Genomic DNA, 27,200 nt, shown 5'->3' with positions numbered 1-27,200 from the left:
CTCAAAAATACTGTGATAGCCACGGAATGGTTCAGCCAGGATTCGGCTCAAGGTTCTTTTGACTCCATGTTCTGTGTTCCCTCTGGGATAGTGCTTCTAAAAAGGTCTCAGGTGCATTCTGGTAAGTATGGCCCCAAAGTCCAAGTTCTTTACACTACCAGTAATCTTATCATCAAGTTCACCAGGTGGTAAGAATGCTGTAGGCTGCGGGTGCAGCTTCTGCAAACGTAGAGCGGCATGAAAGCACAGGAGGAAATGGGGAACTGTTTAAGTCCATCAATCGTGCAATAACCGTTTTACTGGTATAAGTCTTCTGTCTCATTATTATGCGGCGGTGAGTCATTTAGGGGAGGACCAAAAGGGAAAGTCCTGTGTCTAGTCACCTACAAGAAGTGTCAGTGAGAACAGCTTAGGCGGAGAGGGGGAAAAGTGGGCGCTGGGAGTCGAGCTACCAGTTCTCTATTCCCACCCTTAGCCGCGCGTCGGCCCGAAGACGAGACGCGCCGAAGGGGTTAAACATAGCTCGGGGTAGGAGGGCAGCCGGCCACCGCCCCTTCCCAGCATCACCTCCCACAATGCCTCGGGCCCCCAACCAGTTCCCGCACCTCGCGAGACTCGCCCAGCCCCTTCCCCGAACGACTGCCCGTCCCCCATTCCCTACCGAGCTCTGCGCGGGGAGGAGGAAAGGAGGGGAGGGCGGAAAAGACGGGACGCGGGGCACGTCGGGAAGTGTGGTCCAAGAGTTTCCTGCAGCCATATTCTTCCGGAGCGGGGGAGGCCAGAGAGGCAGCCGGGACTACGACTCCCAGCCGCCCTTTCGGTTTGTTTTTGTTCAAAAAAAAAAAAAAAAAAAACCCCACACTCCCCCTCCTCACTCTTCACACACACTCACACACACCCACGGCAGACACGCATACACCCGGGCGCCGAGGGGAAAGCCGATTCTCGCCTTCCCGCCCCGCCGCCAGTCGGGTCTTGTCCTCTTAGCAGAGCGGGAAAGCGGAGGCCGGAGCCGTGACCTCTGACCCCGTGGTTATGCGGAGCCGCCGCATTCCTTAGCGATCGCGGGGCTACTGCCTTCGTCGCCGCCGCCGCCGCCGCGGGCGACTGACGCAGCGCGGGCGCGTGGAGCAGCCACCCCTCCCCCACCGCCGCCCTCGCGCCGGGTCTCGCGCCAGCCGGTACCCGCGCGCCCGCCCCCTCTCCCCGGCCGCACCCGAGTCCTCGCGCGTCGCCGCCGCCACGCGCCCCCCGCCGCTGCCGCCGCCCCAGCCCCGCGCCGCCGCCCGCCCCGCCCGGAGGTCCCGCGTGGAGCTGCCGCCGCCGCCGGGGAGGAAGAGGATGAAGGACAAACAGAAGAGGAAGAAGGAGCGCACGTGGGCCGAGGCCGCGCGCCTGGTGAGGCTAGCCGCCGAGGGGGGCTCGGTGGGGGTTGTGAGGGGTGGGCTCGCCGAGCACCCCCCACAGGGAGGGGGAGGGGCGAAGCCCTGCCCACTGCAGGAGGGGGCGGGCCACCTTTCTCCCGGAACGGGACAACCCCCTAAGGCATTTGGTGGGGAGAGGTCCCCCGCCGGGTCGGATGTGGCGCCTTTTTCTGCACGCCCCCCCCCCCCACCCCCCCAAATTCCTGCGGAGGGGCGAGCCGGCGGGCCGGCTCCTCCTCCTCTGGGCGGCGGGGCCCCAGCCTCCCCTCCCCCACTATTTGGCAGCGTCTAGGGGGTCTGGGGAAGCTTCGTTTGTGCACTCGGGGGAGTTAGGTTTCCGGGAAGGGTCGGAAGCTCCTCCCTCGCTTCCTGGTGGGCAATGGGGTGGTGCGTTTGACTAGGGATGGGAAAGAGCCCCCTCAGTCTGAAGGACGCGAGTGGCATTTTGAGCTTTCGCAATCTAAACCGGTGTGTGGAGGGAAGCAAAGGCTCACTCCCAGCCTGAACCCTGAGCCTTGGTTCTCAAACTTTAGTGTCCTGTGGGGGCACCTGGGGGGGGTTGTTAAGAATGTTCATCCTAGGGCCCTACTTAAAGACCTACTGAGTCTGATGAAATTCTGGAGTAGAACCTGAGTATCTTCATTTTGACCAGCTTCTCAAGTTGGTTGTAATGCAGGTGACCCAGGACCACACTTTGAGATCTGCTGACCCGAGTCCACAAGCTAGCTCGAAGATAGGCAGTCTGCAGACAGCTAACTACACTTTGTAAAGAATGTTTGTGTGTGTTCTCTATTCTTTAGTGTCCTCTTGCATGTATACATGAAGTGTTGGACAAAGACCAGGTGTCTCTGTTTGAAGATACTGCTCACTGAGGATTTAGCAAAGGAGAGAGTAATTTGAGTATTTGAAGCTGCCTGGTAATGCGGTTGTTGTGAATCTTCTGTTGTCCCAAAATGTCAGAGGACTTGCAAGTGAAATATATTCCTCTGGATTTGCACCCAAAAAGTGAAGACACTTCGAGACATGTTCTTATAAAATCTTGCTGGTGACAGTAGTAACAGGTTAAACTTGTCTCAGAGATGTCACTTAGAACTGTCACAAAGCAGGGTTATAGTGCAGATAGCATCCTTGTGTCTTGACACCCTGTAGTTTATATGTAATTGCTGTAATTCACTTTTAATGATGAATGAAGCTCAGCCTTCTAATCTTTAATTTTATTGGGAAGTGAGGTTCCTGCCTCAGAGGTGTTGAGCAAAAAAGATGAATATGTGTTGGAGGTTTTACAAATCTGTGGTACACTCTCCTTTCTTGGAGCCTTAAAACTCAGTTATTGACTTAAAAGAGGGAATGCTGTTTGGTGTGTAGGAGAAATTTCACTGGTGTACCTGATCGTCTTTCTCAGACCTTTTTTGCCCAAGAAATGGAAGTAGCAATTAGTTTGTATGTTGAAGTTTTGTGCTTCAGTTACTTTGTTTGGGTTTGGCATATTTTGAAGTACTTAAGTATGTTTTTCAGATGCAGTCAAATTTGGAACCTTTGGTTAGCTTTCAGGATCTCTTCGAAGTTTGAGGATTTCTCCAGCATTGCTTCACCCGGAAACAGATTTAGGCCTAGAGGAGAGTAGTGGGACGTGCTCGCTTTCTCCTGGAGGTTGAGGCTGGCTGTTCATTGAAATTCTCCTCTGAGTTTCTGTTCTGCAGGTGTTTATGACTCTGGGCACCAAAAGGAAATTTGCTTGCCAGAGTTTTTACTTGTTAGAGGTAGGTGAAAGTACCTTTAAATCCTGTGTTATTTATGTCCTGACAGAATTCTAAAATCTGCCTGTCTTAAAGCTCCGTTGGCTCTTCCTAGTTGAAGGACTCTGGGAATTCAGGGGTCCACTATTATGCCTCTTTATAGTCTTGAGTTTACTGTGATCTACAGTCCAGTTCCAGGTTGCTATTTCTGTTTTATCATTGGCTCAGTTCATGCCAGTTTGTCCCCAGTAAGTTCTTTTTCTTTTATGATTCTTCGTTAAAAAATAGTATTTCCTACTGGGAATTACTTATGCTCTAAAACTCTTGCAAGATGACTTGTGGGAATATGGTGTGTAGTTTTGTATATCTTTTATTGTTTTTTGTTTAGGATTTTCTGTCCCTTTGGATGGACCAGTTGGTGGGTGAGGGGGAGCTCTTAAGATTTCTCTGCTCATTTGGAAAAAAAAAATTTGCTTTAACAAACCACGTGCTGGAGAGTTTGTGAGTGCTTACACTGGATAGAGAGAAGAGTGAGCTGTAATGGTAGGAGGGTAGATTAGTTCTAAGTACTCTTTGGACAGGTGAATTTGGAGTGCTTGCTGTGGCAATCAAGATGCACTCGCTTGGGGGCGGTTACATACTGCTCCCGACCTTGCTCAGTTTGGTGGTTAAAATGATACCAGGAACCGTTTTTAAGCTATACTGGTAGGAAAGAAGAGACTTCTGGACTATTTCAGTAGTGTAGTAAATCCCAGGAGATTGATTTTTGCAGCTGTTAATTATGTTGTTGAGAAGTAGATATTCTTTCTAACACTTGCTAGTATTGTTTTTCCTAGATGTAGGGAGTAGACTTTAGGTGGTTGGGTGGGTCTAAATTCTCCTGCTTGTTAGAAACAATTTGTTTGGGAGAAATAGCTGAGTGGATTTCCCTTTAGATTGAATGCCTTTAAATGGATTCTCCCTGGCTTTGAGAAACTTCATTGCATGCTTTATCTTTCACTTTGATTCATGACTGACCATTCTTACATCAAACATTTTTCCCCCTTTGAAGTTGGAGAAGAGATACTTTTTGTATGCTCTAGAAAGACAGGGTGGGGATAGAACACTGCTGAATTGTTCTTACACTAAAAGCTGAAGGCATATAGTTTTAATAAAAGTGAATACCCTGTATCTTTTGATGTAACTTCCCTATAGAGATTCTGTTTCCTCTGTCTTAAGAGTCTCAGGCTCTTCCTGACTGCTGTTTAAATAATTGTTAACTAATTTTTGAGTCATGCTTCTTAATACTGTGAAAAAATTTACTAGCTCATCTCACAGTTAGTATCAAAGAAGTCATATCTGTGGCAGTGAACATCAGTAGCTTGTATTGTGGGTTTGTTCATCAGTGCTGCTTAACTTGGCAGTGGGTTTGTTCATCAGTGCTGCTTAACTTGGCAGTTAGGTTCTTGGAATTAAAGAGATGGATAAGGTCTGCCCTTGAGGAGCTTATGGTTTTTCTTGGGTTAGAGAAGGTCCAACCCTTCTCTAACAGGTGGGTAGAATTTCATTACAAGCATGGTAAGTGCCAGCATAGATGTATAAATGGTAATAGACATCCTGATTTCTGCTTACTGTCTAGGCATAATTATGAATTGTTCCTCCTTTTACTCTCAAGTGTCCTGCTTTGGAAGATGAATTATATGTGTTGTGCAACTATGGGGCACTGAAACAAGATGCTTAACTATCTGGCAGAGGGTAGAGAAGCCTTCCTGGAGGAAGGTACTTTCCGAACTGAATCTTGAAGGGTGAGTAGGAGTTAGACTCCTCACAGAGGACATAAGCAGGAGCTGGAAACAAAAAATAGGAGAGTGTGTCTGTGTGTTTATCTGCAGGGTGGAGAGTGTGGGAATTGGGTAGAGCTGCACGTAGTTACTGGAACATAAAGTTTGTGGAGTATCAGAGAGCCAGGCAGAGACCAGATTGTGAGGGTCTGGCCAGCACACACTTCCTTTGTGTCTGGCACTGTAGGCACTTACTCTGTTATCTCTGCAACAACTCTGAGAAGAAGGCCTCAGTATCCTTCCTTCACAAGTGAGGAAACCTAGACTCAGGGCGGGTAGGTAACTTGCCCAGGTTTTTTTGTTGTTCAGTCGCCAAGTTGTGTCCAACTCTTTGCCGCACAACTCTTTGCCCAGCTTTAGAAGACCAGAATTTGAATTTTTAAAACCATGTCTGTTTGCTTTTAAAACCCATGCTTTTCTAGTGGGCCAGTGGCCTCTCTGGAGCTTCAGCTTTCGCTGTATGGAAATAGGTTGCTGTCGAAGGACTTTAATGCGGAAAGTGATGAGGGCCCGTTTATTTTGTTGGACTGACCTCAGGCTATATAGCAGGTTAAGTTCTGCAGAGCTGTGGTCTTTTTTACTGATGAATGTCTAAAACTGTTCCTAGCACAGAGTAGTTCATGTATTTGTTGAATGAAGGATGGCAGCGGAGTAAGAATGAATTTGAGGAAAGCAGGGATGTTAGAGAAGAGGCTGTTGTGTCAAGTCGGGTCAGAAACTGGCTGTGGGGGGTACTTCCCTGGTGGTCCAGTGGCTCCAAGACCTCGCACTCACAATGCAGGTGGCCCAGTTTCGGCTCCTGGTCAGGGAACTTGATCACACGTGCTGCAGTTAAGAGTTTGCATGCTGCAACTCAAGATCTAGAGTGCTGCTACTAAGACTTGGTGAAGCCAAATAAATAAAGTAAAAAAAAGTTTTTTTTTTTTAAGGAAAGAAACTGGCTGGGAGAACTGGGGGACAGGTGAGCGTGAAGGATGATGCCTTGGTTTCCAAATTAGATGATGAGACAGACTGCCAACCAAGGAGAGGAATATCAGAAGAGAGGAGATGATCATGAGGGATGTCCAGCTCCGAACTGAATATCTGGGGCCTGAAGCTTAGGGAGAAATCCAGGCAAGAGGTCGAGATTTGGGAGTTAATTCAGTATTTTGGTTGTGTTGAAACTGTGAGAGATGATAATGATACCCAAGGAGAATGTAAACACTGAACAGAGAGATTAAGAATGGGACCAGAGGAAATAGGGCTTTTATATCAGCACCTGCTTCTCCAAAACTTGGCTTCTTTATCACGTCGAACTCGTGTTCTTCCACAGAGAGAACCTTCGCAGCAGTCCTGTTAGGCTTCTTGCTTTGCATTTTATCTGTGACACAGCCATGCAGTACTTTGTTAGGGCCGTTAAATGACTGTAAGATGTTGGTGTGGTTTGGTGTAACCTCAGCAGCTGCATTGCTAGAGATGGTACAGAGATACTGACAGCCTGTCTTTTTTCCTCCCTGAAAAGGATAACATTTCTAAAACAACTCAGCTTGTTCAAGTGAGAGAGCTCTGGTTGCTCACTAAGACATTGTTGCTGGGGCTTAATTATAGATGTCACTAATATAAATGGGATGTTCCATTTCTCCTTGTTTTGGTTGCACCAGTCATAAAGAATCGTAGCATTGTATTGCTGAAAGGCAAATTGTCCTGTACTAATTAACACCAGAATTCCACAACCCAGTGGCGAAAGTCATCATTGAAAAAATACAGGTACCTGGACTTCTCTGGCGGTCCAGTGGTTAGGGCTCCATCATTTCACTGCTGAGTGTCCAGATTCAATCCCTGGTTGGGAAACTAATCCTGCAAGCCAAGCCGCGCCCACCCCCCTGAAAGATAAAAATATTGTAACTAATCAAACTTACTTGGGAAGGAAAGCCTGAATGCAGTTCTGTCTTACAATTTATAGTGCTATGTATTCTCTAGTTTAGCTGTATTAACAGCATCAGGTTAAGTGGCAATTAAAAGTTGGGAAGGCCCCACATACCATAACATGGATGCTAAAAGGATGTGTATTTTCAGAATTGAAAATTAGAGTATTTCTTCTAATTGCAGTCACTTTCAGCAGCTAGTTAGATATATGTGTAATTTGGTTTCAGAAGTAATTTTGACTGTGGAAAAACTAAGATGTCAGCAGTGGTACCTCATAGCAGAATTGTAGCCCATGTTATATAGTGATGAATATAAATGGGAACTGCACACTGAAATCAGAACATTTATATTTCTTCAGGTACTGGAAAACTATTCAGATGCTCCAATGACACCCAAACAGATTCTGCAGGTCATAGAGGCAGAAGGACTAAAGGAAATGAGGTTTGTATGGCTCTTGTTGCTTAATGTGAGGGTTTTAGAGAACATGTGTCTTCCTGCAGTTGGGTAGTGAATGAGAAAGTCCACAAATGCATATATGTGTGCGCACACACACACACACATACACACTTGTGTTTGATGGTAGTGTGGAGCTGTCTCCGTGTCGTTTGTCCTCTGGCTGGAGGGCGGGAGTGGCTCCAATTCCGTTGGTTTTCGTCAGAGGTGCAGCAGGTTCCCCATTCTTGCTCTACTATACATTTCAACGTGGAGCTTCTCTTTTGCATAAGGAGTCAGCACATTTTCTCTTGTATTCCGTTTTGCAGGTTTCAGTAGTAGAGAAGGAACAGACTGATCTGCTCCATCATGTCTAAAACTATCCTTCTCTCTGTACCAAGTCTCTGAAGTTCTTTGTTTTAGGCTCAGAGAAGGGTGATCCAGTCATCATAAAACTCACTAATTTTTTTTCCCCTACTGATTCTAGCCATTCCTGCTATGAGCATGCTAAATTTGGCGATGACCTTGATTTTCTTATCCTATATTTTTCCTAGAGAAGCAACAAATTGGAAACACAAAAAGAATTACAGGCACAAATAAAAACCAGGGACTGTCCTGAATCCTTTCTCTGCTCACCCCAACCTTTTTTTCAAAATTTAAGTGGGAGAGGAGAGCACAACACAGTTCCTTCTTGGGATTCAGAACAGTCTGCATATATTTTGCGGGTTAAGCTTTAGCTACTTAAATTGATCTTTTAGAATCAAAAGATCCTCACTTTCCAGTTGTCAGTTCACACATTCTCAAACTGACATTTTGTGGGAAGGGAAGGTCGGGGTTGTCTGGATCATGTTCTGGTGCTTCATTTAAATACTACCTATGCACGGTGTAGTGTTGTAACTGCATCTTTTGTTTTCTTTTGTTTTTATGGGCTATTTCCCGTCGTGCTGCTGTCTGCACTGCTGTTGGACCACTATGCCTATAGAAGGTAAATTAGTCCTTTTGGGACAGATGGAATCGAGAACCTAACTTGTTTCTGCTTCTGGCTCTTACAGGAATTATGAAGTGGTCATGGTGGCTCGTGATGAGTGAGCAGCTCTATAATTTGTAGACAGAGGGATAGTGTGTAGGAGTCACGCTGTTGGAAGAAAGACTGCCAGCATGCTTTCCCCTGTAGCGGAGATGTTAGCACACCCACTTGACACTCCAGATTCTGCACAAGGTTTCTTACAGAGATTGGTCCTTGGTGAAATTTTTTTTTCTTAAGCATCCGGGGTGTTCCAAAGCCGAATAAGTAATAGTTTTTTTTTTTTGATGACTTTTTTAGACTCAAAATTTATTTTTAACGTGACATAAATTAGGGCCTCTAATTTTGAAAAATGCTGAGGGGTATTACTTAAGATATTGATATTTATATATCGTGCTGGGGAGAGGGACAAGAAGGTGCTAGCATGCTAGTGGCAAACTCTGCTGCTAAGTCACTTCAGTCGTGTCCAACTCTGTGCGACCCCATAGACGGCAGCCCACCAGGCTCCCCGGTCCCTGGGATTCTCCAGGCAAGAACACTGGAGTGGGTTGCCATTTCCTTCTCCAGTGCATGAAAGTGAAAAGTGAAAATGAAGTCGCTCAGTCGTGTCCGACTCTTAGCGACCCCATGGCAGACTCAGTTAATATTAATAACGGGCATCTGTCTGTATTTTTGCCAGTTTTGCTTTTTGAGATTAAATAAGTAGTCTCTAACTCACTCGAGTTGTCATTGTTTTGCAACCTTCAGTTGTGGCATGGACAGTGAAACAATTTAAGATGCTGTCTCTTTTTTTTGGTTTAATGGTTGAGCATTATTGCATACTAAATTCGTTTGACTTTTTATATTCAAATTTAAAGAATTGCTCCTGGGTAGATATAAAATAAAACGCATCTTTCCGCCTTCCCAACTGAGAAAAAGCAAATGACATACTATTCCTTTTGTGTGTGTATTAAAAAATAATTTAACTGGAAAAAAAAGTATGTTTATTTTCTCGGGACAGCATCACTGATGCTTGGTCTTTGTGTTAAAAATGTTATGTGGCAGTTTCTGGGCGTGATGTGCAGGTTGAAAGATAGGGGCTAGGGAATCCTGGTTTTGTTTCTAATTAGCACTAAAATTTAATTTTAAAATTTTGAGTAGATAAAAATATTGGGTAATTTTTTTTTTTTCAAAACTCCTGAGTGTACCTGAAAAATATGTGCAGTGTTTCTAAATTTCTTAAGAGTTTGGTTCATATTGTCAAAAGGCACTTAAGGATCATCAGGTGTGGAGTAGAGACATTGCGTAACCTGTTATCCCAGAGCTCTCTGGGTGGATTTATGTGAATTTCATGTGCTACTCCTTTGCCACTTTCAGAACAGAATTCTTGTCATGGGATGTTTTATATTTCTTCCTGTTCTTCTTGATTTAAGAATGAGTTGAAGGGTAAGAGATCTTTGAGTAAGTAGATATCTTGGTTTGTATGACCTTTTTCCATCCTTGTATGTTTTTACAGTGGGACATCCCCTCTCGCATGTCTTAATGCCATGCTACATTCCAATTCCAGAGGAGGAGAGGGGTTATTTTATAAACTACCTGGCCGAATCAGCCTTTTTACACTCAAGGTAAGTCATGTAAATTGTCCTTTAGTGCAGTGGTTCTTAAAATTTTAGTGTTTATAAGGATTACCTGGTAGGTCTGGAATGAGGCCCACGAATTTGCATTTCTCATAGGCAGGCAAGGGATGCTGCTGTTGTTCTGAAATGGCACATTGAGAGATGATCTAGTGTGAACAGGGTATTAGGAATTATTAAATATTTAGTCATATCAGCTACTGTGTCTATAATGTTTTTCCTTGTCTGTATCTTTGCAGATTATATGCAATAGCGGGATAAGTATATGTGTGGGTCATTCCAAGTGTGCTTAATTATGAATTTGTTTGTAATAATGTTGTGAAGGATAAATTACCGGACAGCTGAGTAAGACCTACTCTATGGAAAATAACTGAAATTTGAAAATACTTGTGGAAATTCAAAAACTCATTAGCATTTACCAAGTGACACTAATTACTATCGGAGAGAAATCAGGTAGAATTCACAATAAAGCTTAAGTAGAGTGAATTGAACAGGCTAAGTGCCTTTCTACTGTTTGTGATATGTATCATTTAAACCAGGAGTAGGCAGATTTTTTTCTGTGAAGGACCAGATAATAATATTTTAGGTTTTTTGGGCCACACTGTCTCTATCATAACTATTCAACTTTACTGTTGAAGCGGGAAAGCAGCCACAGGTAATGCACAAATGAATGGGCATAGGTGCGTTTCAATAAAACTTTATTTATGAAAACAGACAGTGTGCTAGATTTGGCTTGGTGGTGGTGTTTGCTGACTCCTAATTTAGACATAGTTGACCTGTTGATGGCAACCCACTCCAGTGTTCTTGCCTGGAGAATCCCAGGGACGGGGGAGCCTGGCGGGCTGCCGTCTATGCGGTCGCGCAGAGTCGGAGACGACTGAAGCGACTTGGCAGCAGCAGACGTGTTGATGGTGAAGGATGAAACTGAAAATCTGATGCTAATCCTTCTAATCATCCATAATGTAGTTATAAACTGCAGTAGTCCATAAAATTTTCTGTTTTAGTTTTGATAGACTTGTTTATTAAAAATGAAGATTTGAACAAACAACAGCTGTATAACCTGTGGTCATAAATCTTGATCTGTAGATACACATGTGTATCTTACGTTCCTGTGTCTGTGCTATTTTCTATATTTTTATTTGTAATATTTCAGACTTTAAAAGGCAGCATAATGTAATGTCAGAAACTGAGCCTTGAAAGAGATAGCCCTGAGTTCAATACCTAACTCTGTAATCTGGGACATATATAACCCTTCTTTATGGTTGTGTATGCATACCTGACACAGTTACTCCTTAATAAGTGGTAGCCCTTAAAGGATAGTCCTTTAGGTTCCTTAATCTTAATTGCTTGTTAATGGCATTTTTCTATTATATATTATGTATTATATGTAATTTTGTATAGTTACAATTGTATGTATTACAAATGTGCTTGTTAATGGAATGTTTCTCTTTTAAGCAGAAGGAGAAATACCTATTTCTATGGACACCTAAGGGAAAGGAATTGAGTTTCATTTGTCTTTGTAATTTGACTCGGCAGAATTCTTGGCATAGTCCATGCTTAATAAATATTTGAACTGAGTTCAGTATCTTAATTTTCTGAGTGAACTCCGTTGTATGGATTTGCTGTGAGCTTGGGGGTGTTCTGTTAGTCTGCAGCCCATGTCCTTCATGCATTGATTGTTGTGCTCGGCACATTCTCTGACCTGCATGTGCCTTTATGTTGCCCAGTCTTCCTAGCAGCTTGCTCATTGGAGTTGTACATCACCTCCCTAATATTTTTGAGTTCATGGTTTGCTTGTCTGGTTCCCCCAGTGAGACCGTATACTTGAGGGTGGAGAGTGGGTCTTATTCATTTCATTATCCACTTGGATAATGTACAAAGTGACTGTCAATAAGTGCATATTTAATGAATGAATTAGTGAATAATGGCTGGATTCTGGTACTTCATTATTATCCTTTGCTTTTGACATTTGGTAGTAGATACTACTTATAATCTTGATGAAACTATCAGTAGACCTGCCTCTGGCATCTCACTCACAGCCAAAATGGAAGATGCTTATTCCTGTGGCTTTGGTAGACTTGTAGCTTGGTTGATTATCCATGCTGTCTCTTAACATTTTGACCTATCATAAAGTGATACATGGAAATGTAACAGAAAGTAAAATGCAACAGAGAAAGTGAAGGTAGCCTGCAAATTCTGCTACTTGTAACCTGATAATAATTTATATAAATAATATTTGAAAAAACTGGATTGTAATTTCTTTATGGCTTTGGTGCTTGTTTAGTTAATATGTTTGCTGTCTTGGTACATAGGGACACACCTTCTTCTCCCCCAGACCTCTACCCCCTTGGGCTTCTTGAGAGTGAATCATTGATTAGTCTTACTAGTTGCCTCATTGTCACCACGCTGTCTTCTAGAAGTTGTGCAGACATTTACTTTATTGTTATTTGGGAATGGATAAGAAAGGATACCAAAAATCTGAACCAGCTGATTACCATCCCGATCACCTGAGGACCTAGGTCTGCTGACTAAAGTCCACGGTGGTGCATTTTTTTCCTTTCTTATCTCAAAAAAAATTTTTTTTTTTTGGAAAAAATTTCAGACCTACAGAAAAATTGGAGTACTGCAGCCAGCTTGCTTTCTTCCTGATTGTTATAAGTTTGCTTCATTTGCTTTACCTCTCTATACATATGTATGCGTTTTTCCCCAGAACCATTTAAAAGTGTTAAACTAGTACTGGTATTTCACCACTGCATATCTCAGAATGTATGTCTTAAGAACAAGGACATTATGTTAGATAACTATAGTATCATTAGTATGTAATATCATTAATTTTCTTGACTATAATAATGATTCTATAGTTATCTAACATAATGTCCTTGTTCTTAAGACATACATTCTGAGATATGCAGTGGTGAAATACCAGTACTAGTTTAACACTTTTAAATGGTTCTGGGGAAAAACGCATACATATGTATATAGTAATATAGTAGTATGTAATATCGGAGAAGGCAATGGCAACCCACTCCAGTACTCTTGCCTGGAAAATCCCATGGACGGAGGGGCCTGGTGGGCTGCAGTCCGTGGGGTTGCTAGGAGTCGGACATGACTGAGCGACTTCACTTTCACTTTTCACTTTCATGCATTGGAGAAGGAAATGGCAACCCACTCCAGTGTTCTTGCCTGGAGAATCCCAGGGACGGGGAGCCTGGTGGGCTGTGGTCTATGGGGTCGCACAGAGTCGGATACGACTGAAGTGACTTTGTAGCAGCAGCAGCAGCAGTATGTAATATAAGTTTATATTCACATCTTTTCTGGTTTTAAAAATATTCTTTATGGCTTATTTTTTAAGTCAGTCATTCAGTCGAGAATCATACATTCCGTTTGGTTGGAGATCGTATCTCTACGATCTCCTTTAGTGTGGGACAGTTCCTTTACCTTATTTTGTTTTTCACGGCATTGGTATTTTTGAACACTCCAGGTCGGTTACCTTATAGAATTAAGTACATTTTTCAGGGACTAATAAGCATGTAGAAATCTTGGTTATTTCCAGATGCCTTTACGTTTGTACTGCTACATCATGTCTCCTGTTCCAGGTTGTCACCCAGAGCCACTCAGCAGTGAAAGATGGAAGTGATGGGATGTTTTGTATGGTGTCTGTCTAAGGGTAGTTTCCTCCAAGTCTTGCTTGTAATAAGGGACAGGAAGGCACAAGTTATTTAACTCATACACTTGTTTTTCATTTTGAGGGTGTAGTGACACCTGTGAAATCCTGTGGTGTTTTTTCTGCCTAAGTGTTTTTCATATTGTTGAGGACAAGCACGTGCAGAAAGGTTTGGTTTCTTTCTCCCTGCTGCTTGAAACTCTCTTCTAGAGGACCATAAAGGTCAGAAAGCATGGGATTTTGCTACTTAGTTGAAAATAGGAGTTTTTTTCAGTTCTAAATACGTTTGTGTAGCTTTATCTATGATTACCAAAGCTTTACTGATAAGCCAGAGTCTTCTGGGGCTTGCCAAAGGATTCCTTCTCGGATAAAATTTGTTCTAGGTAATGTGATGGTACATTTGACACTTCATACATAAATGCTTGCATCAGGCCTTAGAGCTAGTCCTCAGGGATGGATGGGGCAAATGAAATCTGTCCATGCTTTGAATTCTTGATTTGAGTTGCTTTCCTTAAGCTTTCTCTGAAGTTGGCTATCAGTGTCCATCATTGCCTGGTTAGAGATGGGATTTATATTGTCTTTTACGCTTGGGATTTCCCATCCTTGTAAACCAGTGAGAGCACCTTTGTAGTGCTCCGTGTTTTTAAGAGTTTCATGCTGAACAGCTTTGCTTCTGTGACAAGGTGCTTCTGTGTCATTGGTGAGGTTAATCTGGTTTGGTGAGTGGCCATTCCGGCACTCACTGTCAGGCATGACTGCAGTCATCTGAACATTGTAAAGTTTTATTGTGAAATGATGCTCAAGTGAAGATGTCATGGCTTTTTGCACCTTATTATACCTCACGTGGTGATGCAGGGCTCAGCCTTAGGGGTCCTTTAATTCAAGTCTAGCTGAATCTTTTTAATATGCAGAATATATAAGTTTAAAGCACTAAAAAAATCTTCCTGGTAAAAGAAATAGATGTCTGCACTTGAAATATTCATCCATTAAAATTCACAGTTTGCAAATAAAAGCAAATGGAGGAAGAGAGGGAGGTAAGTTTTACAGTTTCACAATGTTATTTATAGAACAACAATTAAATTTTTCTTGTACAACTCCACAATTACATCAATTCTAGAGCTATTTACATTACCATTAAATATCAGGGAGACTTTGATACAATAAATTATAGAGTCATTTGAAAGGCAGTACCAGAATCCATTTTGATTTTTGATAGGTGTATATCAAGCAAAGTGGTCTTTTAAAAACACAAATCATATCATACCACTATCCTGCCTGGTCCTTGCCTACCTCTCTGATTTGCTCTCCTGATACCTTCTCCGTGGTTATTATACTTCAGCCACCTTGGCCTTCACTCAGTTTCTCAAAAGCCCCAAACTTGCTAGCCACTCTGTCCGGAAAACTCTGGAGTAACTTCTTGTCGTTTGGTTGTTAGTCCAAGAGTATCTTCCCAGTGAGGCTTTCTCTAAATACCAATTCTAGTTACACAGCGTTGACAGGGTTTTGGTTGTTTCAGAGTCCTGCCTTGTCTGTTTGGTTACTTGGTTATCACTAGCCTCCCTCCACTAGAATATCAGTGCAGGGGCTTGTTTTCACTGTATCTCCTCTGTCTGGCAAATAATACATATGTAATAAGTACTGGCTGAATGAAAAGTAGAGGATAGCATCATTAAAATCTTAAGCCAGATAGTTCTCCTGGTAATCTAGTCTTGTTTTATATGTTTTATTACAGAATACACATATTCTGGGTTATTTTTCCTTCTCAGCAAGTTGACTTCTTAGAATCCTGTTTTTTTCTTGCCCTCTTTAGTGCAGTTCTGCATTAATCTGTGAAAGAATCTGCTGACACTAGAAATAAATCTTTCCCAGGCTATGGCCATAATCTGCTTCCTCCAATTGCTGAAGGCAGAAACTGACATTACAGTTTAAATATTTTAGGTATGTTTTAGATATCATGTTGATCTTTTTAGAGTTTTGAACTTTGGTCATCTTTCTTAGAAAGAATTTCTTTTATATAAAATGGTAATGATGTTTTTAGATATCTTTTATAATTTGTGTTAGCTTTATCAAATATATGATTTTTTAATGTGTAGAATCCTAGAATTTCAGTGTGGAAGAGCCTCTGAATCATCTAGTTTATTTGTATTTTGCAAACAGAAAATCGAGCTTCTAACAGTTTAAGTGACCATGTATCCTGCATGACCATGTATCCTATTCAAGACCATGTATCCTTGTGACAAATGCATATGGCCTAGTTGAGACTAGAATCCACAGTTTGAGTTTGAGTTCTTACAGTTCAGATGGTAAAGAATCCGCCTGCAATGCAGGAGACCCCAGTTTGATTACTGTGTTGGGAAGATCCGCTGGAGAAGGGATAGGCTACCCACTCCAGTATTCTTGGGCTTCCCTGGTGGCTCAGCTGGTAAAGAATCTGCCTGCAATGCAGGAGACCTGGGTTTGATCCCTGGTTTGGGAAGATCCCCTGGAGAAGGGAAAGGCTACCCACTCCAGTATTCTGGCCTGGAGAATTCCATGGACTGTTTAATCCACGGAGTCACAAAGAGTTGGACACGACTGAGTGATTTTCACTTTTCATTATGCCAATTTAAAATAGTTTTTCTTCAGGTTTTAAGACCTTTGGTTACTTCATCTTTTTGAAGCGTCTTAAGAGTTCCTTGATATTTCTCAAAATGTTAGTTTTATTCTCTTTAATGAAAGTTCTTATAATTGTTAAGCACAAGTAACTTTTCACATCCTTAAAAGTGCAGTCTTTAGTTATGGACAGTTGGTTTCCTTTTCTGCACTCTGCATTAATTGCATCAACATTTCTGATGGTGGTGGTCCTTTTCTGTACCAGAGTGAGTGGTAGATGGTGGCAGTGAGAGCACTGGACTGGAATGGAGCTCTGGGTTTCACACAGTGCTGCAGGTCCTATGGAGTGTCTCCACTTACACTGCTTTGTCTCCCACACTGAGAAGTTGAAATAGGTTGGTTGTTTAAAAAACTTCAGATGTAAAACCTTTTTTCTCGTGAAACGGAGCTGCATGGTATAGATGATTGTGAAACTGCTCTGGTAGAAACAAGCATCTCTGGTGGACTCTACTATCCCCATCCTATGCCCCAAGCATCCAGGACATCTTTCCCAGACCCTGAAGCTCTGTTGAAAACCTCCTGGAGTCAGAATTCAGTGAAGGTCCTTTCTGTGCTCACATTCTAGCATCTAGACTACGTTGTGTGAACAGTTAAGTCAGCTCTGGATATTTTTCTTTTGTGGTGCATTTGGAATTTACTAGAGGCTGACTGTTTTATTGTAAACCTTCTCCACTCTGTACTGCATAGAAGATCTCTTGGTAGAGTGGTACCATTTGCTATGGTTAATGGTAGTAATAGTTTGGTTTTGATGGAGGTTTTGACCCCTCAGTTGGTAAAAGTTTTCTTATTGGAGTAATTCTCAAGGGCTGCCTGGATCCACCTTTGAAAACTGGGGTATTCTATTGTCTGACAGAAGGTTCAACTCGCTCAGGGAGAAAAGAGAACTTGCTTGTCAGTGGAGCCCTGGTCTGACTCTGGTTTGATGCCTAAAAGATGACAAGCGGCCTTTTGTCCTGCTACCTCCTGAAGTTCCAAGCTGTGTAAGAATGAAGTAGTAAATGGTAAAGGTCAGGGAACAGAGGTTTGGAAAGCACCACCACTGAAATGATTTTGTGCAGTTCAGAGGGGTGGGCAGGATGATAATTTTTTTAAGGGTGATTTTTAAAGCACCAGCATTGTAGGAAAATGAAGACCTTGTCCAGGCTTTAGCCTTCCTTGGGACTGTGTGTGAAAAAATGCTTAAACTTTTTTGGTCAGCCAGTATGAAAACTACATTTGATCTCTTCTCAGTCCTACACATCAGACCATTTGGGATTGTTTGAGGAACTTGTTTAGTCTAAGGAAGTTTCTTCGTCTTCTAGTTTAGTTAAATCTGGTAGAAAAGATGGAAACTGATGCTTGAGTGCTGACTATATTCCAGACAGACATCATACTGCTCACATTGGTCTTTTGAAAACAAATATGTTTTCCTATTCCTGTACTAATGGGGGAAACAGCCTGAGAGAGTTTAAGTACAGTACATCAAGGCTGTATATTGTCACCCTGCTTATTTAACTTCTATGCAGAGTACATCATGAGAAAGGCTGGGCTGGAAGAAGCACAAGCTGGAATCAAGATTGCCGGGAGAAATATCAATAACCTCAGATATGCAGATGACACCACCCTTATGGCAGAAGGTGAAGAGGAACTAAAGAGCCTCTTGATAAAAAGTGAAAGAGGAGAGTAAAGAAGTTGGCTTAAAGCTCAACATTCAGAAAACTAAGATCATGGCATCTGGTCCCATCACTTCATGGGAAACAGATGGGGAAACAGTGTCAGACTTTATTTTTTTGGGCTCCAAAATCACTGCAGATGGTGATTGCAGCCATGAAATTAAAAGACGCTTATTCCTTGGAAGGAAAATTATGACCAACCTAGATAGCATATTCAAAAGCAGAGACATTACTTTGTCAACAAAGGTCAGTCTAGTCAAGACTATGGTTTTTCCAGTAGTCACATATGGATGTGAGAGTTGGACAATAAAGAAAGCTGAGTGCCGAAGAATTGATGCTTTGAACTGTGGTATTGGAGAAGACTGTTGAGAATCCCATGGACTGCAAGGAGATCCAACCAGTCCATCCTAAAGGAGATCAGTCCTGGGTGTTCATTGGAAGGACTGATGTTGAAGCTCAAACTCCAATACTTTGGCCACCTCATATGAAGAGCTGATTCATTTGAAATGACCCTGATGCTGGGAGGGATTGGGGGCAGGAGGAGAAGGGGCCGAGGATGAGAGGATGAGATGGTTGGATGGCATCACGAACTCAATGGACATGAGTTTGGGTAAACTCCAGAAGTTAGTGATGGACAGGGAGGCCTGGCGTGCTGCGGTTCGTGGGGTTGCAAAGAGTCGGAGACGAATGAGTGACTGAACTGAACTGAAGTCTCCTTGGTATGAATCTTCAAGTTGTGAACTTTCAAAGATGCAATGTGCATCCCATCAATGTCAGGCGTGAATGAATGAAACTGCAGCTTGCCCTCCATCTCCTACTGCTGAGTCTTTCATCTCTACCACCTTCCACCTTCTCTCTTCCAGTCAGTAACTCATTTTGCCTGTTCACTCGATGCCAGCCCCTGTGTGCCAGCTGTTGTACAGTGCTACTATAATTTTCAAGGCACTGTAAAGTTAAAATTGTTTTTTTTTGTTTTTTATGTATTATTTGTATGAAAAGTATTATAAATCTATTACAGTACTAAATTCTACTAGTGTTAGTTGTACCTAGGCTAACTTTGTTGGACTTATGTACAAATTGGATATAGGAATGCACTCTTAGAACAGAACTTGCTCGTATGTAGGGGACTTAATGTAAATGATATGAAGTCACATTTTGGGTTATTTGAGACTGGTATTTAACACATGGAGGACAGGTTAGAATATTCTGCCAAATGAGTTGGTTCTCAAATGTTTGCAATGCATTCTCATGGTTCTGAAAGAATAGCTTCAAATTCTTTGTGCAGCATGAGGCAGGAGATGAATAGGAAGTCACAAAGGTGTCCATTTTCTTCTGGAAGATGCTGTTGTCTTTGATTCACGTGTAGTAGATGGGCTTTGAAGTGTGCATCTTTCAGTCAGGTAATCCTTTTATTTTAGTCTTCTCTTTATGCCAGCTTTTCTTTAGTAAATTAGCTCCTGACATTTCTTTTAGAATTGGTTTTTTTTTGGTCTGCATTTCCACTGCCGCCTTTAAGTTGTCCTCATATGCCAGCTGCTGAAACAGCTCCTGCCTGGTCTACTTGCTTTCCCTTGTGCTTCCTTAGAATCCAGTTTCCTCTTGTGTGATCCGTAAAGCAGCTAGAGAGATTATTTTAAAAAACATCATTTGATCACGACACATTTCTGTTTGACTCCTGGCAATAGTTTCTTTTTTTATACTGTTCATGGGGTTCTCAAGGCAAGAATACTGAAGTGGTTTGCCATTCCCTTCTCCAGTGGACCATGTTTTGTCAGAACTCTCCACTATGACCCATCTGTCTTGGGTGGCCCTACACTGCATGGCTCATAGTTTCACTGAGTTAGACAAGGCTGTGGTCCATGTGATCTGTTTGATTAGGTTGTAGTCCATGTGATCCGCTTGCTCCTTGGAAGAAAAGCTATGACCAACCTAGACAGCATATTCAAAAGCAGAGACGTTACTTTGCCAACAAAGGTCTGTCTAGTCAAAGCTGTGGTTTTTCCAGTGGTCATGTATGACTATATAGAAAGTCATGGACTATAAAGAAAGCTGAGCACCAAAGAATTGATGCTTTTGAACTGTGGTGTTGGAGAAGACTCTTGAGTCCCTTGGATGCAAGGAGATCCAACCAGTCCATCCTAAAGGAAATCAGTCCTGAATACTCATTGGAAGTACTGATGTCTTAATACTTTGACTACCTGATGGGAAGAATTGACTCACTGGAAAAGACCCTGATGCTGGGAAGGATTGAATGTAGGAGAAGGGGACACCAGAGGATGAGATGGTTGGATGGCATCACCAACTCAATGGACATGAATTTGAGCAAGTTCTGGGAGTTGGTGATGGACAGGGAACCCTAGCGTGTTGCGGTCCGTGGGGTCGCAAAGAGTCAGACACGACTGAGCAACTGAACTGAATAGTTTCCCTTGGTGTTTACCAAAAAAATCAAACTTTGGTCAGCCACACTGCCCTTCTTTCAGTTGTTGTAATTCCATAAGCTCTTTTCAGTTTTAGGGTCTTCTATTTGTAAGTATCTTCTCTCCACTTCTTGCCTGGCTCAACTAAGTGGGTCTCAACTTAATTGTCAGGCCCTCAGAGGAGCCTTCTCTAAGTTGGGTTTTCCTGTTGTGCCCTGAACTTCTTTTCACTTGTAAGTTTGTAATTATTATTATTTGGGTGATTGTTTGGGGTGTTTTCTCCTGACTAGGCCCTAGGGTCAGAGAATCTTTTATTTTGTTCTGGGTTATATCCTCAGTGCCTATCATAGTAGGTTTGTTAGACAAATGCAGTGGGAAAACACATAGCAAGAGGTTGTTCTGATTTGATTGGTAGCAGCTCTCTTTGCCAGACGGTTAAATTGATTCAGAATAGTAATTGTCAGTATTAAAACTGAAATATGTGGTACAGAATGTTTATCAGGATCTTTTTTTCATGGAATGGAGTGTTTGAAAACCTCCAAAGTATAAGCTTTGTTTTCTCAAAAAAGAAAAAAAGTGATAACGTCCAGTGTTACTGTTGAGCTCTAGTGACATACTGATCCCTAACATTGTGTGTGTGCCCCTCTTCTTTTTTTCTTCTGCCTTTCTCTGAAAGTGTTTAAGGTCTTATTGCCACGATTACATACTTTAGTGTTGGTCTTTTTTTTGCTCCACATGCCTTGTTCAGATGTCTGATGGTTTTTGTTGAGGACCTATTCTGAGAGCCAGGCTTTTAAGTGCTGGCGGCAGATTTCAGTGCACTGTGGTTCTGTGGCTTCACTCGTCTTCTGCAGTGGTGGTGGTGGTCACTTAGATGCTTGCTGTTGGAGTAGGGGTGTCTTATCTCCTGATGCAGACTGAACAGTCATGATTTTCCCACCTCAAACCCGTTTCACCCTTACCTTGGATACGTCAATTAGTGAGAATTCCATCTTTTTAGTTGCTTAGGTAGAAACTTTGGCGTTCTCTTTGAGCTTTCTTTTTCCTTCACGGCACATCTAATCATCAATAAATCCTATTGGCTTAAGTTTCAGGATACACCCTCTCTTACCATTCCCCCACCACCATTCTGGTTTAAGTCACCATCATCTTTCTCCTAGATTGTTGTAGTAGCTTCCTAACTGGTCTCCATACCTCACTTTTACCACCCTCCTTAGCACTGGAGCCAGGAAATTTTATTCAAAAGGTCGTGTCAGATTGTGTCATTCCTCAGTGCTCAGCCCCCCAGACCCCCTTCACTCAGGGTAAAGGCCGAAGTCCTTTGAGTTGCTTGCAGTGTGCCCTTTCACCATCTGCCTGCCTCACTCCCATCTCTCTTCCTCTTGCTCTGGCCCCTCTCACTCATTCTGGTTGATGACACAGTGGCTTCCTTGGTGACCCTTAAACGTGCTGCCAGTGTTCGTCTCAGGGATTTTGCCCCTTTGCTTCAGCTGTCTGAAATGCTTCTCTCCCCAACACCTTCATGGCTTGCTTCCACACCTCCTTCCAGTCTGCTCAGATTGGACCCTGACCTCCTCACACTGCATAGCTCTCCTAATCTCCCTGTTGCCTTAGATTTTTTTCTTGGTATTTATCACTGTCTGATATACTACATTATATATACATTGTTGTTATTTTCTGTCTCCTTTGACTGGAACTAGTCCACTAGGGAGAAGGCAGTGCACCCCACTCCAGTACTCTTGCCTGGAGGATCCCATGGATGGAGGAGCCTGGAGGGCCGCAGTCCATGGGGTCGCTGGGGGTCAGACGTGACTGAGCGACTTCACTTTCACTTTTCACTTTCATGCATTGGAGGAGATGGCAGCCCACTCCAGTGTTCTTGCCTGGAGAATCTGAGGGACAGGGGAGCCTGGTGGGCTGCCATCTATGGGGTCGCACAGAGTCTGACACGACTGAAGCGACTTAGCAGCAGCAGTCCACTAGGGAAGAATTTTAATTTTAGTTAATGTTGTTTCTTCAGCCCCTAGGAAAAAGGTAGGTACTCAGTAAGTATTTGTGTGAGTAAATGAATCATAGTTCATTTCTTTTATTTATTTATTTTTTTGTTTTTTTTTTTAGTTCATTTCTTTTAATTTGGTAATACAGTGAATTATGTCAATATATTTTTTTTCCAGTGTTCAAGCATCCTTGTATTCCTAGGATAAACGTCACTTTGACCTGGTTTCCTTTTAAATACCACATAGTTGGTTTAGAGTATTTAGGATTTACATCTGTGTTCATGAGTGACCTATCTACATTTGATATTTTGGTTTAAACCTTGCCCTGTTTTGGCATCAAAACAAGCTGTGCTGTTTTCCCTGTCTTGATTCTTTGCAGTAGTGTCTTTAAGACAGTTTTCTTTTTTTGTAAAATTTGCCATGAAACCTACTGGACATGATGTATCTTTCTTTGAGAACATGTCTTTACTTTTAAGATTGTGAAATATATAAATTATGCAAAAGAGAATATATGCAAGTTGAGTGTTATTTTAAGTAATAATAACTAAGAAATAAACTGCACACTTCTGTATCCACTAGCCACCTCAGGAACAGAACATCCTCTGTACTCTTTGAAGCCTCTGCTCAGATGGGTCTCTATCCCTGTAAGATAACCACTGTTCTCATTTTCATATTAATCATTGCCTTCCTTTATTTCCAGGTTTATCCACATGTGTATATATTGTAGAACATGCCTTTTAAAAATACCTTTATGTGAATGGAATCAAACTGTATGTGTCTTTCTCAGACCTGCTGTTTTTGCGCTTACTATTTCTGAGCTTGATCTGTGTTGGTGCATTTAATTGAAATACATCATGTTTTCTGCTGTGTGCTGTCTTAGGGTTTGAATAGTCCGTGATTTCTTTATCCATCCTGCTTTCGATGTGCACTTGGGTTGTTGCTGGTTCTCGCTGTAGCAAACACCGCAGCACTGATCCCTCCTGTGCCTCTCCTGGCGCCTGTGTGTGGTAGCTCCTGCAGGGTGTGTACATTGCTGGGATGGGGCTGGCTAGTCAGTCTTACACCTGAGCATCATTACTAGGCAGTACAGCTGATTTTCAAAGTAATTGTATGAATTTACATTCCTTTCATAGTATATGAGAATTCCTGTTGCCCCACACCTTGTGGAGGTAAAATAGTTTATTTCCCCCCATTTTAAAATTATGATTTACATACAGTAGAATTGACTCATTTTGATGTACTACTGTACAGTTCTGTGAGTTTCAGAAAAAATTCATTTGAATTTTTTTTTTAGTTCACATTTGTTTTGACATTTTCTTTGGCATTTTAATAGTGCTATTTAAAAGTATGCCTTACGTGGCTTGAATGCGGTTGCTCCAGTAAATGTTGGTGCTAACTTGCTTCTCCCTCCCCTGAAAATTCGCTTTTACATTTATGGACAGTAAAATTCACCCTTTTCAGGTTACAGTCCTTTGAGTTTTGGCAGACAGAGAGAGATGTGTATTTGCCACCACCATTAAGCTATAGAGCGATTTCATCACCCTAGAATTCTCCCAGGCTTTTTTTCCTCCCCATGCTTTTTGGTAGTCACTTCTTCCCACCTCAGCTCCTGCCCAGCCATTGATTTGTTTTCTATCCTTGAAGTTCTGCCTTTTCCGGAATGTCATATAAATGGGCTTATCATTATGTAGCCCTTCAAGTCTGGCTTCCTTTGCTTTGTGTGAGGTGTTTGAGACTTAGCCATCTTGTAATGTATAGTATAGTCCCCCCTTATCCAAGGTTTCACTTTCTGGGGTTTCAGTAACTGTTGGTCAACTGCAGTCTGAAAATATTAAATGAAAAATTCCAGAAGTCAACAATTCATAAATGTTGAATTACACACTGATCTGAATAGTGTGAAATCTTGAGCCATCCTGTGCCCTCCCACCCGGATCCCCAGCCATTGACATTGTGTGCTCCTGGCATCCAACCGTTGATGCTGTCATGGCTCAGTGACGTAGGGTCACCCGAAGCAGATGATCTTCCTCTGGTAGCCTACCACTACGTCACAGTGCCTGTGTCATTCACCTCCCTTAATCTCACATTGTCACAGGAAGGGTGAGTGCTGTCTAATAAGGTGATTTTGAGATAGAGACTACATCTACATAACTTTTGTTACAGTTCTCTTTATTATTGTTGTTAATCACTGTGCCTAATTAGTAAATTAAACACAATTATCACTGGTGTGTATGTGCAAGAAAAAACATAGTATACATAGAGTTTGACACTACAGCAATAGTTTGTTCCTTTTTATTGCTGAATAATATCTTGTTGTATGGATCTACCATGTTTTACTTATCCATTCCTTAGCTGATAGACATTTGGATTATTTTCTTTTGATAACCAATATTTTATTTTTATTTAAACAATTTAAGACTTTTTATTGACGTATCAGTTCAGTTCAGTCACTCAGTCGTGTCCGACTCTTTGCGACCCCATGAATCGCAGCACACCAGGCCTCCCTGTCCATCACCAACTCCTGGAGTTCACTCAGACTCACGTCTATTGAGTCAGTGATGCCATCCAGCCATCTCATCCTCTGTCGTCCCCTTCTCCTCCTGCCCCCAATCCCTCCCAGCATCAGAGTCTTTTCCAACGAGTCAACTCTTCGCATGAGGTGGCCAAAGTACTGGAGTTTCAACTTGAGCATCATTCCTTCCAAAGAAATCCCAGGGCTGATCTCCTTCAGAATGGACTGGTTGGGTCTCCTTGCAGTCCAAGGGACTCTCAAGAGTCTTCTCCAACACCACAGTTCAAAAGCATCAATTCTTCGGCACTCAGCCTTCTTCACAGTCCAACTCTCACATCCATACATGACCACTGGAAAAACCATAGCCTTGACTAGCCGGATCTTTGTTGGCAAAGTAATATCTCTGCTTTTGAATATGCTATCTACGTCGGACATAACTTTCCTTCCAAGGAGTAAGCGTCTTTTAATTTCATGGCTGAAGTCACCATCTGCAGTGATTTTGGAGCCCAAAAAAATAGTCTGACACTAGTATAGTTGCTATATAATATTATATGTTGAAGGTATACAGTATAGTAATTCACAATTTTTGAAGGTTATACTCCATTTGTAGATGTTACAAAATTCTGGCTGTATTCCCTGTGTTGCACAATATATCCTTGTAGCTTATTTTACACATAATACTGAATTGGCCAAAAAGTTTGTTCAGGTTCCTCTGTAATATCATATGAAAAACCTGAATGAATTTTTTGGCCAACTCAATAGTTTGTACTTTTTTTTAAATTGGAGGATAATTGCTTTACAGTGTTGTGGTGGTCTTTGCCATACATCAATGCCAATAAGTCATAATTATATATTTTTTATATATATCTCTGTCTCCCCTCCTTCTTGGTCTCCCTCTCTCCCACTTCCCCGGGACATTTGGATTATTTTCTTGTTTGGACTATTAAGAGTAGTGCTATGAATATTTGTATACAAGTCTTTGTGGATAAACGTTTTAATTCCTTTTGGGTAGATACCGAGCAGTAGAGTTGCTGAGTTATAATTCCTGTTTACTAAGAAACAGCCCCTGTTTTCCAAAGTGACTGTATAACCTTACATTCAAGTTTATTGTTCCTTAGTAAAATTTTTTCTTCCCTGTGCCCTAGCAATATTATTTTTTCCCTGAAATTATTTTGTTACTGGATACAGCGCATCCAGCTCTCTTATCATTAGTTTTTGCGTGGCATGTTTTTTCCATCTTTTTGCTGTTAACCTATCTATATCTTTTCTCTTTAAAGTTTCTTTATATTTCTAGTTGGGCTCTTATTTATTTTTAACCAGTCTAATAATTCCTACATTTTAATTAGGATGCTTGAACCATGTACATTTAGTGTAATTACTGATAAGGTTGGATTAAGTCTTCCATCTAGTTCTTCATTTTCTCTTTTTCTGTTGAATTTCTATTTTTCTTTTCCTGCCTTCTTTTGAAAAAGTATTGTTAGTTTTACGTTTCTTTGAGACATTTATTTATTAAATTTTTTTTATGAAGAATAGTTGATTTACAGTGTTTCAGGTTTATAGTAAAGTGATTCAGGTATACATATACATATATGTATCTATTCCTTTTCAGATTCTTTTCCATTACTGGTTATTACAAGATACTGAATATATTTCCTTGTGCTATGCAGTAGATCCTTGTTCATTTTATATATAGCAGTGTGTATTTGTTAACTCCAGGTTCCTAATTTATCCCCCCCCACCCCCGCTTAACCCTGGATTGAGTGTTTTTAATATTCCTTTTATCATCACAGCTTGTTAACTAAACCTGTTTTTTTTTCTTCAGAGGTTGCTTTATTGTTAACAAAGTGCACCTTTAATTTTACGTTGACTACCTTGAATAGTATTACACATTTCACATAAACTGTAGGCTCCTCATGATGCTTCCATTTACTTCCTCCTAGCCCTTGTGCTAGTCTTTTTTTTTAATTGAAGGATAATTGCTTTACAGTGTTGCATTGGTTTCTACCAAACATAAGCATGAAACAGCCATGTTTATTCTTTTTATATATATATGTGTGTGTGTGTGTGTGTGTGTATGTGTAGAATTTTATTTATTTATTTTTGGCTGTGCTGGGTCCTCGTTGCTGTGCAGGCTTTTTCTCTAGTTATATGCGGGCTGCTCATTGCAGTGGCTTCTCTCTTTGGAGAGAGTGGGCTCCAGGTGTGCAGGCTTAAGTAGTTGCGGTACATGGGCACAGTGGTCGTGGCTCACTGGCTCTAGGGCACAGGTTTAGTTGCTCCCAGGCATGTGGGGTCTTTCTGGACCAGGGGTCAAATCTCTGTCTCCTCTATTGGCACCACATTGTTTACTGCTGA

General features: G+C 41.9%; 1 protein-coding gene across 3 annotated transcripts in view; it reads left to right on the top strand.

The window, feature by feature from the left end:
• The first annotated feature begins 1,291 nt into the window (after positions 1-1,291).
• ASXL1 (ASXL transcriptional regulator 1) overlaps positions 1,292-27,200 on the top strand; it is a 63,999-nt gene continuing 38,090 nt past the window's right edge. Inside the window, exons 1-4 of one of the 3 annotated variants that reach the window (XM_027558817.1) lie at positions 1,292-1,398; positions 7,244-7,326; positions 8,300-8,302; positions 9,837-9,945. In XM_027558817.1, the coding sequence (XP_027414618.1) occupies positions 1,342-1,398; positions 7,244-7,326; positions 8,300-8,302; positions 9,837-9,945 (252 nt within the window). In that variant the 5' untranslated portion in view covers positions 1,292-1,341. Of the gene's footprint in view, positions 1,399-3,115; positions 3,185-7,243; positions 7,327-8,299; positions 8,303-9,836; positions 9,946-27,200 lie in introns of those variants that run through there. The other 2 variants (XM_027558816.1, XM_027558815.1) reach the window with 2 other exon arrangements.

Source organism: Bos indicus x Bos taurus, chromosome 13 (assembly GCF_003369695.1).
Source record: "Bos indicus x Bos taurus breed Angus x Brahman F1 hybrid chromosome 13, Bos_hybrid_MaternalHap_v2.0, whole genome shotgun sequence".
Lineage (NCBI taxonomy): Eukaryota > Metazoa > Chordata > Mammalia > Artiodactyla > Bovidae > Bos > Bos indicus x Bos taurus.
The sequence above is the reverse complement of the archived record's forward strand: the minus strand, read 5'-3'. Positions and strand labels throughout refer to the sequence as shown.